Source organism: Apodemus sylvaticus, chromosome 14 (genome assembly GCF_947179515.1).
Source record: "Apodemus sylvaticus chromosome 14, mApoSyl1.1, whole genome shotgun sequence".
In the NCBI taxonomy this organism is placed as follows: Eukaryota; Metazoa; Chordata; class Mammalia; order Rodentia; family Muridae; genus Apodemus; species Apodemus sylvaticus.
In genome coordinates, this window is record NC_067485.1 from 46,381,545 (window position 1) to 46,399,645 (window position 18,101).

The 18,101-nt window shown below is 42.4% G+C and overlaps 1 protein-coding gene across 2 annotated transcripts in view; it reads right to left on the minus strand.

Moving 5' to 3' along the window:
- Elmo1 (engulfment and cell motility 1) overlaps positions 1-18,101 on the minus strand; it is a 516,925-nt gene that overhangs the window by 344,754 nt on the left and 154,070 nt on the right. For both annotated transcript variants that reach the window (XM_052156292.1, XM_052156291.1), the window contains exons 6-7: positions 12,055-12,224; positions 2,865-2,900 (exon numbers count right to left, since the gene is read on the minus strand). In XM_052156292.1, the coding sequence (XP_052012252.1) occupies positions 2,865-2,900; positions 12,055-12,224 (206 nt within the window). The remainder of the gene's footprint in view (positions 1-2,864; positions 2,901-12,054; positions 12,225-18,101) is intronic.

The following is an 18,101-nucleotide window of genomic DNA, read 5'->3' on the forward strand; positions in this document are numbered from 1 at the left end:
CCCGTATTTCTCCTGTACCCTTCTGACTCCTTCCCATTTAATCCTCCAGTTCTGTGTCATTCCTTATTCTTAGCTTTTTTTTCCAACCTGAGCATTCAAGAGTATACACTCCCCTCTAAACACTCCCTTTACCTGAACACGCAAATTTTGGCATCATTGCTTCAAATTATTTTGTATTTTCTACCAAGTTACTGTTCTTCAACTGTTAGATAAATAAGCATGATTTCTAATTTCCAGTCATCTGCATATTTTCAGCTATTTATTAATGACTTCTTGTAAATGTCCTTGGGATAAAAAGCATAATCTGCATAATTTAAGTTAATTTCGAATTCTTGAGACTCACTATGATCTACATCTGATCCACCTTGATGAACATTTCACATACATCGCGATCTATATTTTCCTCTTAATAAGGATGACACTCCAGAAACAATATACACTGATGTTAATTACAGCATTTTTATCTTACTGGTTTACCAAGGTTCCTAACCATTATGAGGCAGTGCTCTTTAAATCCTCAACTGACAGGACGGGTTTACTTGCTTCTATTGGCTTTGCTCCATGAATTTGCAGTTTATGTCAGTTTCATACATATTTAGTACTTTTATGTGTCCTGATGACTTATTTTTCACTATTAGTTACACCATTTTTCCTGGCAACATATTACCTTTCATTCTTATATTTCCTGATATTAATAAAACCACTCATATATTACTAGTAGCATGTGTAAATATGTACTTTTCCGTTGCACTTTCAAATGTGTATGGTGCCCCCATGTATCTTATAGACAGTCTGGGTCTGGAGTCATCTCGCCTTATTTGCTCTCACAATCCTAGCCTTTTAATAAAATGTATAGTACATTTACATTTACTGTACTCTAAGATTGAAATGTCAATTAATTGGTTTCTATCTGTCCCAGATATATTTTATTCTCAGTTTCTCTTACATTGCATTTGAATTAATGAAATATTGTTTAGCAGTTCAGTTTAATCTTTCCACTGTACTTTGAAGTACATGTTTATAATTTTATGCTAAGTGAATTATTACACAATAGGACACTTGTTACAGTATCTTTCTTAATGTCTCCATCTGTTGCACTCCTACTGTCATATATTTAAAATCTACATACATCATAAACCCTATAATAAAATGGAATTTTAATTTCAATTTATACAGTTACATATCTTCAAATAAAAATGTACACTTTATTTTATCTTCATAGAGTTACATACACTTGACAGTTTTCAGTGTTCTTCATACTTTCAGATAAAGCCCAATTTTTATCTGCTGTTAGGTCTCTACCATTTGAAGAGCTTGCTTTTCATCTCAATTAATGTATGTATGCTAACAATAAGCTAGATTTTTAGTTAGTTAGTTGACAATTCTATGTAATGCTTTCTGGTTAATCTCTCCCCCTCTGGAGTACAAGAACAGCACAGGTTAAAATCAGTTTTAGGTTTTAGGGTTGGAGCGGGATCATTGCTTTCCTCATCCAGTACCATACAAAATGACTTCCAGCTCCAAGAATGCTAGTTAGTAGGGGTGAAGCTTCAGGCTTCTAGTCAAGGAAGCTCCAGAAGTGTCCAAAGCAACACAGGTTGATGGCCATTGCCTTTGGTGACCCACAGTCAGGGGTGCTTCCTCTTCTCCCAGAAGACCCAAGTTCAGTGGCCAATATGCATATTTGGTGGCTTACAAACCACCTGTAACCCCAGATCCAGGGCATCCAGCTCTCTCTTCTGGTTTCTATAGCAGAGACGCACACATTTAGTATACAGTCATACATACACACATATACACAAATTAAACAAATAAGTCTTTAAGTGGGACATCCTTACAAAGACACACACACACACACACACACACACTCTTACGAAACTTTGCATAATAGGGAACAAAAATAATTAGAGGACCAGAAAGTGGGGAAAAGTACTATGAAATGCTATCTACTAGATATGATATGGAAATCAAATTCATGAACACCCATTTGTGCTTACCTGGAGAAGACCTGCACAAGGTCATGCCAACAAAAATTCTGGCATAGAACTCATAGAGGAACTCTCCAGCACCCACCCTTTACTGAGGAGCTACTAGCAGTTGGCAGTGGCTGAGTAAGGGACAATTATTCTATTTCAAGGGTGTGACCACTGGGAGGTTTTTCACGGATGACTGTATGTATGGACAGAGCTAGTCCGACTTAGTGGTTATCAAAACATGCAAACATAAAAGCAAGCACAAAACAAATTGGGAAGTGGTTGTGTCAGGGCACAGAGGGAAGCTGGTAGGTGATTAGATATGCAAATAGTCATGTTTTTATACACTAGTAAATTCTCAATAGTAAGGAAAATGTCTTTTTAAGAAGGTATCTTCTAACACCTCCAGACATGACTATCAATGCAGATGTCTTAATACGTAGGAGATGGGTGAGAAAACTTTCTTTTTCAGACTTAAATAATTTTCATTCTATGTACAAATCCTGTTTTGTTTTAGTTTGGTTTTTAATATGAATCTTTTGCTTTCCTTGTCACTGAAGAAAGTCAAAGATGCTAACATTCAACAGCACATGGGCCACAAAGGAGAACATCTTATTTGAAGTAATGCATAAAATTACACGTATCATTTCTCAAGGAAAAGAGCGGTTCAGCTTTGATCACTTAGTGATAACAATCATAAAAATACTCTTTCTGCCACAGTAAACAACTAAAGGAAATCTTTTAAAAATTATCTTAAACTGTTTAAAAGAACATCAAACAAAAAGGGGAAACACTCAAAATATCTAGATGCATAATTATGAAATGAGACGTCAGGATTTAATTAGGCACAGTAAATAAAGTATGAAATCACATCAGTAGATGCATCCTTACCAGGGCTTCATAATCTTCTGCAGCTTCTGGTACCGTCTGCAAAATTAAGAACAGCCATATGAGCTTCAGAACAGTGATTTTCATGTAATAAACCTATCTAGAAGAAAATTTAGGATTAGATACAGGCCAGTAGAAACGCTTATCCATCTAAAAACATGGGCCATCGTAATCATTCAACAGTAACAATGGTAACAGTCACAAACAAAGACGGCATGTTCAATGGAGAAAGAAACTCCAGGAAGCAAGTATGGGTGACTTTGCAACAGGTGAAACTGTGACAAAAGGACTAGACTAAAAGTAACTTATTTTCTTTCTCCAATAAAGTCCGCGTCGATTGCAATGTCTTCATCTCTCGAGAGCCAGTGCAGGGACCATGATCATCAGGAAGCTAAGAGTGAGGCTCGGGATGGAGCTTACCACAGACAAACCTGACTGAACAAAGGACACGTGGGCTTCTAAATGTTTCAAGAACTTTAAAATATTTTCTTCTTACTCATTTTCAGACTCTTTGATGGAATGCAGGCAATTTTGCAATCATCCTACCCTCTTGCCTCAGCCTCAAGTGTTAGGATGACTAAACTGAGAAAAAGAAATTTGGGAGGCAGCAGAAACCTCCTAGGCTCAAGAAGACACAGGTAAAGACTTAAAAGACTATCTAATTCTCTCAAGGCACCTTCCATTTCTCAAGTCAGCCAGATGCCTCCAGCGTTAAATCTGCCTGTGCTGTACTGGACAGCAGTACTGGACCAGGCCATCCACCCCATCTTTGTGCTGCAGTTTTCTAGGAATCTCACTGGGAGCCCATTTGCAAGGAGGAGCATGTAGTAAACCCCTGGGAAAGCACAGGTGCCCCTGGCCTTGTCTCCTTACCAGACCCTAATTCCAGGTTAGGAGTCTCCAAAGCACGCTCACCTATCTCACTCATAAAAAGAGAGGAAAGAGAAAAATGGATGCTTAGCAAAATGGTATGCATGCCCATTACCAAGATAATTAATCATGAATCTCTTTCGGGGCAGGCAGGGCCCATACCCACACTGGTGTATGTCTTACTCTGTGACTCTCCCCAGAGAAGCTGTACCTACACACTTGCTTATGCCTTAACTCTATGCCTCCCTTGACTAATCCATACCCACTTTTGAGTGTGTCTTATCCTCTTAGGAAAGTGTACTCTATGCTCTTGGGTGTATCCGTATGTTATTCATGATACTCTCTTTCCCTCTCAATTGTCAGGCCAAGACTTGAACTAAAATGTCTTTAACAAAATCTCCAGTTCTGCCTCATTGTTCCAGCAAGTCCAAGTCCTGAATGCCTGGTCCATTACTGCAGATGTCAAAGCAAAGTACCTGACATCTGTCAGTGTGTCAATGATCTAAAGATAAGGCAACAGGCTGCTGACGGTGACAGTGTTGAGCTGTGTCTGTTTCCATACTGCTGGCAGTTCCTCCAGAAACCTAAATAGCCACGTGAAAATTAAACTCTATGTAATTAATAAAACAGAAAAGTAAGTTTGTCCTCTTCTCTTTCATTTCCCTTTGTTTATTTAAAATGTTTATTATTTGACTTCATTACTTTATCAAAAAAGCATTGGCAGAATCAAAGAAGTAAGGAAGACTTCCATAAGCAGATGTATGATAGGGACATCATAAGAACCCAATGGAACCACAGGGAAATAGCACTTCTTTGGAAAATGTCTCATGTCGGGACTATGGTTTTAAAAAAGCTAAATAAAGGAAACATTGTAGAGAGCCAAAAAAGAAAACAATGTTCTGAAAATAATAGGAGACAGACAGAAGGACCCAGAGAATGCAGAGCCATGGGCCAAGCCTAGGAGAAGAGAACCATGCAATAAATAATACTAGTGACAGAGGCCAACCTACTGAACACACAGGAATAAAGAATCTACTTGGCTGTAAAGGGGGATGTGGCTATAAACTTTAAGGACAAAAACCTCGGGGGTTGTCATAGAAACCTGATTTATGAACCTCAGTTTGGTCGCTGTGCTAACCACGGCCAGTTTAAAATACCAACATGACATCCTTGAGCTCCCATCTAGAATAGTTATACAAAAATGACAAGGAGATAGGCAAACATCTCATTAACAAAGGATAAAACAAATGAACACTGGACCATAGAGTCGGTGCTGCAGACGGACGGCACTGCACCATGCACAGACAGGACTAGGCAGAGCAGTCATGGGGAACCACCACTGACACATGTCATTTAGAAAAGAACGTCAGATCTGGAGTGAGACTGAGGTGACAGGTTCAATTTTGCATGATTTCATAGTGGTTTCTGACAAATCACTTATTAGTCAATTAAAATTTTAAAGAAATGTCACAATAAAGATACCTAGACCTAATCAAATGGCCAGATGTAGCACAGAGACACCATGTGGCTTCAAGAGGACCAAAATTTAAAGGACCCAGTGGGTGTTTATGACGAGGGAGAGGCTGTGGATCTGATCTTGAGAAAACAGTGGATGGGGCTGGAGGAGCACACCCAGGTTTCCATGAACCACTGTGCAAATGTGTGCAACACGGCCTTCTGCATTATCGGGCTCTCCCGGGCTGACCTGAAGGCATTGTACAGCTCTGTATCCTCTAGATAACTAACAAGGCTATTGTCCTGTCTCTCCCAGTGATTTAATTGGTTTCCTCAGGCTTGTGGAAAACCAGTTTGCATCCATTTGCAATTCCTCTCAACATTCCTTTGCAACCTATAAATCTGGGCTCTTTTGACTTTTCTTTGAAAATACTTCAGACTGTCTGGTTCAGTCATATTCTATGGGTAAAGCAAATACTTTTAACACATGATCATATCTATATTTACATGACAGTCATAATCCTCCCTCTCTCTGAAGAGTATCTTTAACAAACTACTGTTGAGCCAGCCCTATTGGTGAATATTCTAGGAAGTCCCTGGAAGTAGGCTTCCACTGAGGCAGTTAGAGGACTAATGCACTGGTTAACCCTGTTATTAACCAATCTCTTCTCACTTGTGTGTCTGACCTAATATCCTTGTGACTTTCAGGTGAAACCTTTTCAACTATTAGCAGAGCAGTAGTCTCTCTACCAACCCCAAAGCTAAGAGTGGTATCATATACCCTCAGAGGCATCTAATACACTCTCCAACTTCACTGTAACCTGCCTCTCTGATGATTTCATCAATGTATTTTTCTGTTCTGTTACTCTGAAACATCATGAAGCTACTTCCACACTGGAATACAGAGTTTAGAGAGAGTCTCTCTCTCTCTCTCTCTCTCTCTCTCTCTCTCTCTCTCTCTCTCTCTCTCTCTCCCTTCCTCCCTCCCTCTCTCCCCCTCCTTCCATCCTCTCTCTCCCTCTCCCCCTCCCTCTCCCCCTCCCTCCCCCCTCTCCCCTCTCTCCCTCTCCCTCTCTCCCTCCCTCTCTCTGGCGCTCTCTCTCTCTCTCTCTCTCTCTCTCTCTCTCACACACACACACACACACACACACACATGCACCTCTGTGTCAGGAGTTCTGTCCAGCACTCAAAGAACACTAAAGGAATGGGGTCTACAAATCCCTCCTCAGTGTGGGTGTCAACAACTCCAAAGCCACAGTGCCATCAGTGTGCACAGTCATTTCCACCACAATCTCACAATACTCAGAAGAGGAAACACCTCTAGTTCAGGAAAGCAAAACCAATTTGAAGGATGAAGTTTACTCTGACACTACAGTAGCAAATTCTACACAACACATATGCACATAACAACCTGGCAAAGGATGTGATGATTGGGTACATGATATTTTAAAGATAATTACACAAGGGCTTTCCATATCACTAAATGATTATGAAAATATCCTTTTATTTTAAAAAAAAAAAGCTAAATTTTTGAAAAAAATCTCAGCCTAATAAGTTAGTCAACAATTATTAATTTCACAGCTTAGAGAGAGCCCCTGGAATGTGTCAATATTACTAGGAACACTAGAAAGTATATGGATAACCAGCTCAGCAATGGGACAGATATGTGCTCAAAGGAACAATTAAGTATCAGGATATCGCCACAAGCTGCTGAACTGCTCTTACTGGGAACAGTTTAATATTCCTATATCCTCTGAGCCAGTGGTCTTATTCTAACAAAGTAATCTAAAGATGTGTGTGTGTGTGTGTGTGTGTGTAATGTATGCTTAAGTTTATGTGCACTACATGTTTGCAGATACTCAGAGGCCAGAGAACTTCTAAATTCCTGAAACTAGAGATACAGGCAGGTGTGAGCTTCCTGATACGGGTGCTGGGAACTGAACCAGTGACCTCTGCGAAATAAAGCCCTTTTCTTCTAAACTATCTCTCTACTCCCTATAAAGCATTTAAATCGTCACAGTTGTTGAGTTCAAGAAAAGAAATCAGAAAAGATCATGAAACACCCTAAAAATGATGGAAATCCCTTACAATACAGGTAAAATTAACCACTATGTGTATCCTTTGATTTAGTGTATTATCTACATATGAACTGCTTTTCAAGTATTTTTTAAATATAAAAGCATATGTGGAAAATTACAAAGTAAAGAATAACAGAAATCTTATGCATGTGTTTATTTAAAATATCATGGTGATACATGAAGATAAGAAAGATGATTGCTTGTAAGCATTCTTATCTTTTTCCTTCCATATATTTTTATATATTTTAAAATAAATATGGTTTCATAAGGAATAAGTTCATTTTAATAAGGACTGGGTTCTTGAGAGGCAGAGGAATTGCTTCCTTTGCTCTTGGCTGGGCTGTCCAGGGCGGTGTTCTGGCTTACCCTGACACTTACGGTGTCATGCTCCCTTCAAACTGCCAAGTGGGAAGGAAACTGTAAGTGTTCTGCCCTCCATTCTTGGAAAAGTCCTCTGTTGTCTGTCCCCGGCCATGACTGGCCTCTGAAGAGGGGAGAGGTGAGGAGTGATCCGCATAGTTCTGTGTGTCAGTGTGTGTGTGTCAGTGTGTGTGTGTGTGTGTGTGTGTGAGAGAGAGAGAGAGAGAGAGAGAGAGAGAGAGAGAGAGAGAGAGAGAGAGACTAGACTGAATGACACATATTTTCCTTTTCTGTAACCAAGTCAGAAATATTATTTGCAGTCTCTGAGGAGCCATCTTTTATTCTCCACCATTCATTAGCGTCCTTCCCCTTGCTTGTGCTGGGCAATGGCCTTCCCCACAACCGCTATTTGTTTCCATACATGCTTCTGTCAGAATGCAGGGATAAGATCTGAACACCCCATGAGGATGGAAACACTCATCCCAGGCTTTCAGTCCTGCTCTCTGCCAGAGACACTGTGCTCCTCTTTGTTACGGATTTGACCCCAAGCCTCTCCTGGTACTAGAGGATTGGAGACCTCAAGGAAGCCTTGGGTAACTGTAAGTAGCTCGAACTGTCTGAATAGCATCATGACTACAAGTGAGAAGAAATTTTCACTGTTCTTTTTTCAGAATTTCCTAAGACTTTCCACAAGCCCCGCTAGGAAAACATCCACAATCCCAGCAGGCTCTCTGCCTAGGAAGGCATGACAGGACGGCTTTCCAGCTGCAGGGGTTTCTATTCCAAAGTTTCCCGGTTATTAATTGAAGTCTTGCTCTACGTTCAACAAAGAATTCACTCTACTTATAAGAAAAAATGGCTTTTTCTTTTCTTTTTAATTTAAGTAAAAGATCAGAAAAGTGTCTGGGGATCAAATAAATCACCTGAGATGTGGGATTGGCAAAGGAGAGAAAAGGGGCCTTGGGGTTTCATGCCTTCTTCCTTAAGTCTTCAAAACCAAAATGGCTTTGATGTTATGCAAAAACAGTAAGGGACCGCAGAAGGAAGCCCGAGAGATGTCCTCTCTTTCCAGAAAAGTGGCATGATGGGAACGTGGAAGAAAAATGCAAAAAAGAAATCATCCAAGATCTGATCTCCTGCAGCCTGAACTGTCTGAAACTTGACAGTTCGTGTCAAGTTGCAATGGCTGGATATAAGTGATTGCCATGTTAATTAGTGTTCTTTTGAATATAAAAATAAGTACTGAGATGTGCTGCTCACATATAAAATGTGTGCTTTGTCCACAAGGAACATCTGGTACTGACATCCTCTCTCAGTGTAAATGAGCGCAAGTCCTGCCTCTGACAATCCGGAGCTATGTGTAGGGATTACTCTGAACAACACCGGGCTACGATAACCTATGGGGAAAGGCAATAGGATAGGTGGGATGTAAGAACTTAACAAGGCATGTTCATGTTATCCATTTGTACATTCTTTTCTTGACAAACAAAAGTAGGAGTGGTCCTTTGATGAGTGTTACAGGCTGAGCCATGACCTCCCCAAAATTCATATGTAGAAGCTGTAACCTCCGGTACTTCAGGATAGAACTTCAGCTAAAGACAGAACCTTGCCAGGGCTGATTACCCTTGAATGAGGCCATTCAAATGAGATCTAACCCAATCTGACCGGTGTGTCTTTGAAAGGAGCATGTCTGAACATGAGGAGATACTAGGATGTGCAGGCATGTGGAGAAGGCACGTGAGAACACAGGGAGAAGGCAGCCATCAATATGGAAAGGATAGATCTCAGAGGAAACAAACCATAGTGACACCTCTCAGCCTTCAGAAAAGTGGGAGGAGGAGCATTTTTACTGCTTAGCATACCAGTCTCTGGAATTGTGATATGGCACTCCTAGCTGACCCTCCATGGGAGACTAGATTGGAGAGGGTGTGGATATGCAGGGCTTATTGACCAAACACAGTGGCCAGCCACAACCTTGAATTCATGATGCATTACACATGGGCCCTGACTGGGGGCCTTTACTATTAGAATTGTAATTATTATTGCCATCCTTGTAAATTCAGATGTGTGCACATAACTGATTCAAACTACAAAAATTCAAAAGCTAAAGTGCCCAGATACTTTGGCATATATATATATATATATATATATATATAACCTACTTACTCTTAGCAGCGAGTATCATCCCTGCCACTAGAGCATTCCCCTTGCAAATATTACCACTGGAACATATCAGCAAATATAGTACAGCTTCCTACCTTACTCTAGCATGTTAGCAAATGTCCCTGAAGCAGAAGCCCCAAAGGCTCACTGTGGCCAGGAGGATCAGTGGCATCTGGTGAGGAGACTCAGTAAGGACATACTCATCCCAGTCAAAAGGGACGGTCCCCTGCTCACTGGAATCCAAGATAACAGGATGGGTAAGCCTGCTACCCATAGTCAATGAACTTGATGAGCTTTCTAATCACCTTGGAGATGGGTCTCTGAACACACCTCTGACAAGTCCTTTTGATCAGATTAATCGAAGAACAAAGACCTACCGCTATGTGGGAGTACCATTCCCACATCAGGGATTCTGGATTGTACAAATAGGAGACAGTGAGTGAGCAGAGCACAGACATCCCCACTCTCAGCTCCTGACTGTGGATGCAATGTGAACAGCATTCCCTCAGCTTCACCACGGGGGACTTCACCATGGCCAAGCCACCATGACAGACTTCGCCTTGGAACTGAGTCAAACTGAACCTTTTCTCCCTTAAATTGCAAACACTTTACTTTTATTTTTAAGCGTCTGTGTCTGTATGTGTGTGTGTGTGTGTGTGTGTGTGTGTGTGTGTGTGTTTATATGAACTTCTAAGTGTGGGTGCCGTCATTGTCTAGAAAGGTACCAGAACCCCTGGAACTGGATTTATAGCTGGTTGTGTGGGCAGCCTGATATGGGTCCTCTGAAGGAGCAGTATTGGTTCTTAACCACTGAACATGTTCTCCTTTCTTTCAGGGTATTTTCTTACAGCAACAGAAAAATGGCTGCTATGACAACACCCATTCTGTATTCCCTTTGACGCTTCTATCACAGGAGGCACTTTCTTTTCCTGGTCAAATCCCCTGCTGCCAACTCATTCTCAATTTCTTCCTGGCTGTTTTAAGCTCCACCACGTCTAAAGGGGAGTTTAGTCAGCACACAGAACAAAACAGCAGCCAAGGGCGACTGCCTTCAGTGGCCTTACCCAGATCACCAATACTTAGTTAACCTCTCAGATTTGACTTGGTTTTCTTCTTCTGGCTTAGACATTTTTCCTACTTGTCTACAAGACAAGATCTCCAATTCTAAACTCTAAAGAGCAGTACAGGCTGGGGGAGACTCATGTTGCTGTAAGACTATACTGTCTTTGAATGAAAAACAAAGAATCTTTTACTAATGCTAACTGTGAAGGTTAAATGATACCGAGTGTGGGAGGAGGAGAGGCAGGGAGAGGAGGGAGGAGACACCACACAGGTCTCCAGTGTCTACAACAACCCATTTGTTCTTTGTATTCCTGAGAATGGACGAGAATCAAGAGCCAGCCTTAAGCCACAGAGTCGGTGACTCTTCCTCCTCTTCCTCTAAAGCTCTCCTTATCGATGCACTAATATGTAATTAACTGAATCAGTCTAGTCACGTGCTTTCCACGGCACCAGCAGACGACCCATGGACAAGCACTCTGATCCTCTTCCTCCCCACTGACAAACGTCTCTACCAGAAATACTAACACACTCCTCCGTTATGAGAACACAAGCTCCCTCCAGGCCTCGCTCAATGTCTCATCTGCTATAGGTGATGATGTAACCTTTGAAGATGTAACCGGCCCAGCCTCTAGCCATCTGCCCTCAGCAGGAATTAGTAACTAATTGAATTCTAACTGTATAACAATCTACTCCAATTCTGGAAAGATGAAGCTCACATTGAAAAAAATCCTGCCACCATTCTGCTTACAGTAGGTACCCAATAAACATGTAATATTTTAAATTGCAATTATACATGTTTTATCACTAAAGTACTCCTTTTATAAAGTATTTTAAGAGTGCTCTAAATGCCTCAAAACATATGATCACAATCTGATTTTTATTCTAGACAGAGAAAGGAAGTTCCTGGGAGAAGCAGAGTCTGAGGGATTAATAGTCTAGAGAATTATAGGTTTAATGTAAGCTAGGCTTTCAAGGCCATGTGCTTAATGTACCTCAGTATTGTGAAAACTCAGGTGTTCAGGGACTCTTAGCATGATCCACCAGGTAACTGGTGTGTGAAGACACAGCTATGGCAATCACCAAAGCATAACCTGCTGGTACGTTGGTCAAGGTCTGGTCTTTAAAGCTGGGGCCTGACAGAATAACAAGACACCAGGCCCGCAGTTCTACAGGGGACAGAGGAGACGTGAGGAAGAAATGCTTACTCGGTGCCACTTTCCACCATCTGAGTGAGGAGCGAGATGCCATCCAGGTTTATGAACTCCTGGGCGAAGGTGACATCCCTCGAGAGGCTGGCCAAGTCCTTCAGGGCTTCCAATTTGGCATCCATACTTGACGACTGTATTCGTTCATGGAGCTGCTGGGCGTTTTGAGCCTTCAGGGAGGGTGGAAAAACAGAAAGAAGATAAGTACATGCTATCAATTTGAGTGTGTGTGTGTGTGTGTGTGTGTGTGTGTGTGTACACAAAAGCACAAAGATCAATGAGTCCCTGGGAGATGACTACGCACAGGCCAGAAGCATAGGATGTGCAGAAAGGCAGGGCACTTGTGCACCAGGTTTCCATTGAGAAGATCCCTCCCTCCAGCTCCCCATCCTTTCCTTCCAGGAGGAAAATAACAGCGCCCAGTTCACGGAGGAACAAAGAACAAGGGCAAGTGCATATGGATGTTAAAGCCTGCAAGCTCATAGGGTGTGACAGACGGGAAGAGAAAGGGAGGATGTTTACTTTTTCAATAAAATTATTATCTAGAAGTGACAAAAAGCTACTTGCTTAGTTAAGCAATTACACAAATTTATCCATCATGATTACCCATTCAGTCAAAACTCTGAGTAATAACTGCCTCCACTCAGAGGCTTCATTAGACACACAAATGAGCCTTTGCCGTTCCCAACAGCACGCATCTCTCACACGCTGGCTACTTGCTGTATGAATTTAAAACAGAGTAACTCTAAGACAATTAACAGCTCTTCTTAGGACAAATGCTCTCCTCGCTGAGGCTTCTGCCCTTGCACGATGCATGCAGAGCAGACAGGATGCATGCAGAGCCAGCACATAGCAGGGCTGAGCTTCGGAGAACCTGTGGGCATCTGTGCTATTCTTCTCATCAAGGTTTGCTGGGCTCTGCCCTTGGGGGGGCAGGCGGTGGGACAAATTGCACGCCCCATCCTCTTAGTTATTTAGCTTCAAGCCATAGTAGCTGGTGCATCCGCCATCCTCAGGCTTCTGTAGCACTCATTTCTTCCTTTGACATTTTGTGGCATTGGAAGAATACGGCAAGATGGAGGCACTATGGTTTGGAAGCGATTCGTCCCCCCCAGTGGTTGCTGTGTTAGGAGACTGATCCCCAAGAAGAAAAAGTCAAAAGGTGGTAGGACCGACTAAGAGGTGAGGCTTAGCGGGAGTGTTGTTTCTGGTCCCTACCTGGTGACACTCTGTCTTCTTCCTTCACACCTTACCTCTCTCCCTTATAACCTCTCACTAACATGGCCTCCACCAGGAGGGCCTGAACAAAGTTGAGTTCATAACAACGCCAAGTTATTGAACCTCTGGAACTATAAACTAAACCAACTCCTTGTTTTTATAAATCATCTGGCCTCAAGTATTTCATTATAATTTTTACATCAACAGCCAGCTAACTCTGCGGACGAGAAGTTAGTTACAAAGCAACTGAAGAACACCCTGTGCTCCAATAGAGCTGGATTATAAAGCAGGGGGAGAGGGCAGTGCCCTGTAGAGAAAAGGAAGACAGCAAGGAATTCCAAGGAGTGGTTCTGGAACCTAGACGGAGAGCAGCATGTAGTCAGAGTGTACCAGCCTTTCCCGTTATGTCACAGTCAACAGCAAAACTCAGAAAAGAACAAAGACACTGGAGCAGGGATGGAGGATGAGAACCCATTCCTGAGAGACAGACAAGTCATAAGTCACTTCAAGTCCATTGACTTACAGAGACCTAAGGCAGCTGGATGCAGACCACTCGGGCTTTTAACATCATTTAAAGAGACACCTTTCTCCAAACATTTATGAGTACATAGAATTGCAACAGGTATTCCAAATTTGGATGTTTTGATGAATATTCTAAATTGATATAAGACTAACCTAGTATAATTAACCAGTGAGTCACTCCGAATTCCTTGAAAACTATACTTTTATCCACAGGATATCATTTTCTCTACAGAGGATAACAACTCAGAAATCAGCTCACTTTTCTCATCATCGTTGATGAAAATTGCAGTATTTGATGATATTAACACGATTAAAGGCTAACTAGCATCACGCACCCTGTGTTATCACCCATTATTCTAAAACCTTGATGAAGTAACTCATTTAATCTGAACTGAGTCCAATCACACAGACACTTTTTACTTTCTTCATCTGACCAGGGAAACTAAAGTGGCTCGGAAGCTAAGTGACAGGCATGCCCCAGCTCCTGCAGCCCATCATCGTGGGCTGAGATAAAACCAGGGCAGCTCCACTCTGCAGAACGCTATTCAACAGAGGCTCCCAGAACACACCTGATCCAGACAGCTTCTAAAACCACAGATCCTTCCTTCCACAATTCCTTGATTTGAAAGCCTGGGTTGGGGTCTCCAAAGACATCAGCTGAGCAAGCTCAGGCGGCCATGCTGCTCCTCCCAATCCCAGGCTGACATGATGGTCCCCATCAACACGATTTGGCCTCTTACAGCAACGGTGGGACCAGGCAACTCTGGTTCTGCTGTCCAGCGTCCCCTCAGTCCTTCCTGGCTGGGCCACTGTGAAGCTGCCCAGCTCCACTGCACCAAGAAGAAAAACTGCCCCACCTTTAAGGCCGTGCAGTTTTCAGCAAAGACCTTTTGCTGAGTAGAAATGTATTGTGTGACTCTTGTTCATTAGTTATGCCTTTGATAGGGAACTACTTCAAGGTAAATTAATCAATTAATTCATTTAAAATAAGGCAACAGGGACAACCACCAAAATCTGGGCAGATAAGTTAAGACTACAGAACCCCTCCCAAATCCTGAGACCATGGAGGCAATGAAAGCGCAGATGGAAACTCTTTACCAAGAGAATCACACATGAGGGCAACATAGCAGTGCCTGGGTGGTGATGGCGCTCAGCCAAGGATCATCCCAATGGCAGCATGGAAACTCCTACAGATTGTGCCAAATATTAACACTACATAGAGTCCACAGACTCAAGCACTCCTTTGGTTAAGTCCTCTGTCCTCATTGGTCCAAAGACCCTAAAACTGTGTGTGCTAGTTCTGTGTTATGTTTTTTCCTTGAGGCAATCCGTACTCCTTCCTCCTGAATGAGCAACTTAACGTAAAGTTCAGTGTTGTGTTCGCATCTCCCCCCCCTTGTTTTCCTTTGCGAAGTCATCATCTTCATCTCAAGCTCACTTAAAGCATTGGAAGGGGAACAAAGGAGACTTGCGGTACTGAAGCAATCTAGTGTGGCCTAATACAAAGCTCCTTGGTAGCTGTGACATCAGCTCTGCCACTGATCACTCCAAGTGACACCTATTTTCCCACAAGTAAATCCATGCAGGAACTGTGATGGGATTCTATTAAAGGTTCCCTGCAACCCACAAAACAACAGCTGAGCAAGAACCCCCATAATGAGTGGGCCAGGAGAAGGGCTCTATATATGTGAGTCCCAGGTGTGCCCTCCAATCAAAATAGTATATAGAACTGACAGAATGCTGTTAATGCAGCATCTATGCAGGAGGCACTGAAAGAAGTCTGATGGGTACTCATCTAGATACAAAAATTTCATTCTATAGAATAAAGCTAAAGAAGAAAAGTCTTCAACAATCAACTGGGGTTTTTAGTTGGATATTTATTTATTTACGTTTCAATAGTTATCCCCTTTTCTGATAACCTCCACAGAAAACCCCTCCTCCTGCTTCTATGAGGGTGTGCCCCCACCCATCAACCCACTCCTGCCTCCCAGCCCTCCTATTTCCCTACACTGGGACATCGAGCCTTCACAGGACCAAGAACCTCTTCTCCCAACAAGGCTATCCTCTGCTGCATATGCTGCTGGAGCCATGGGTCCCTCCATGTGTACTCCTTGGTTGATGGTTTAGACCTCAGGAGCTCTGTTTGGTTGATACTGTTGTTCTTCCTATGGGGTTGCAAACCTCTTCGGCTCCTTCAGTCCTTTCTCTAACTCCTCCATTAGAGACCCACATGATCAGTTGAATGGTTGGCTGTGAGCCTCTGCCTCTAGATATGTCAGGCTCTGACAAAGCCTCTCAGGAGACAGCTATATCAGGCTCCTGTCAGCATGCACTTCTTGGCATCCACAATAGTGTCTGGGTTTGGTGACTGTATATGGGATGGAGCCCCAGGTGGGGCAGTCTCTGGGTGGCCTTTTCTTCAGTCTCTGCTCCACACTTTGTCTCTATATTTGTTCCCAAGGGTATTTTGTTACCCCTTCTAAGAAGGACCAAAGCACCCACACTTTGGTCTTCCTTCTTCTTGAGCTTCAAGTAGTCTGTGAATTGTGTCTTGGGTATTCCAAGCTTTTGGGCTGATATCCACTTATCAGTGAGTGCATACCACATGTGTTCTTTTGTGATTGGGTTACCTCACTCAGAATGATATTTTCTAGGTCTATCCATTTGCCTAAGAATTTCATGAAGTCATTGTCTTTAAGAGCTGAGTCTTTCTCCATTGTGTAAATGTACCACATTTTCTGTATGAGTTCTTCTGTTGAGGGACATTTGGGTCGTTTCCAGCTTCTGGCTATTATAAATATGGCTGCTATGAACACAGTGGAGCATGTGTCCTTGTTATATGTCAGAGCATCTTTTGGGTATATGCCCAGGAGTGGTATAGTTGGGTCCTCAGGTAATACTATGTCCAATTTTCTGAGGAAACAGAAAATTCAACACCCCTTCATGGTAAAAGTCTTGGAAAGTTCAGGAATTCAAGGCCCATACATAATCATAGTAAAAGCAAGAAACAGCAAACCAGTAGCCAACATCAAACTAAATGGAGAGAAACTTGAAGAAATCCCACTAAAATCAGGGACTAGACAGGGCTGCTCACTCTCTCCCTACCTATTGAATGTAGCACTCAAAATGGGTTTTTAAAAAGGACATTTCTCATCTAAATATCAATTAATGACAGAAAAGCACACAATTTTGCTTAAACTCTTCCCAGATAATTATTTTTAAAATAACTTAAACAATTTTGTCTATTTAAATTCCGTCTATTTAAAACAAGGTAAAGCCTCATAATCCTCATTCTCTGACTCACTGACACTTCTGGAAAGCTTATTCTGAGTCTTGTGCATGTGAAAAAAAGAAAGAAAAACAGCAACAAATAAAATTTACCCACTTTGGGGTGAAAGGAGGACACTTTTAATTAGTAGAAATGAAAAATTAAATAACGTGTTGCTAATGGGGAATGCTAAAATTGAGGGCTGTGGCAGAAAACCACCTGAGAGTTCTTTAGATGGGAAGATCCCAGAACAAGCTGCCTACAGAGGGCGGAGTCAGCCATGCAGAGGGGAGGCAGGCAGAGACCAGCGGACTGAGTTGGGAGGATTCAGCAGGCACAAGGGCTGGTGAGTGCGGCTCTCCAGGTAACGCAAGCCTGGAGGATCTGGAGGGATATGCAAGAAGGCCCCTGGACGGATGAAACACAGATGGGAGGAGAGAGGAACAGAAGAGGGGACAGACAGGACACAAAGCACAAAACACAGGACTTGCTCCACAAGTATGGGGAGCTGGTGACTTCTTGGGGGCGGGGGGGGGGGGGTGATGTACTTCTCAGAAACGATGCCTTTGGACATCTAAAGCAGATGTCTGCTGCACCGAATGAGAGGCCTCAAAGTAGTGGTGACATCCACACAGCAGATGCTCCGGTTGAACATGTGACACAGGATGACATTTATGAAATTACTAACCAAATTCCAAGAAAATGTGAGATAGACTGCAGCTATGCGAGATAGATGGCCTTATCTTTTAATAACTGTATTAAGGGCAGCAGTCAGTGTACAAATATGTTGCTGTTTGTAAAGGCAGAGTACGTGCGTACAAGGATGTTTGTGTCCACTGCACACCAACTCCAGGAGGAGAAATGTGTTAGGCTTGCTACATAACAGTCTTAGCGTCTACAACAGTACCTGGCACTCACAAGGAGTTTGAAAGATATCAGTAAATAAAGTAATGTGTGTGTGTGTGTGTGTGTGTGTGTGTGCGCGCGCGCGCGCGCGCGCGTTCAAATTAAAATGTGACTGTCAAGCTTGGTTTTATTG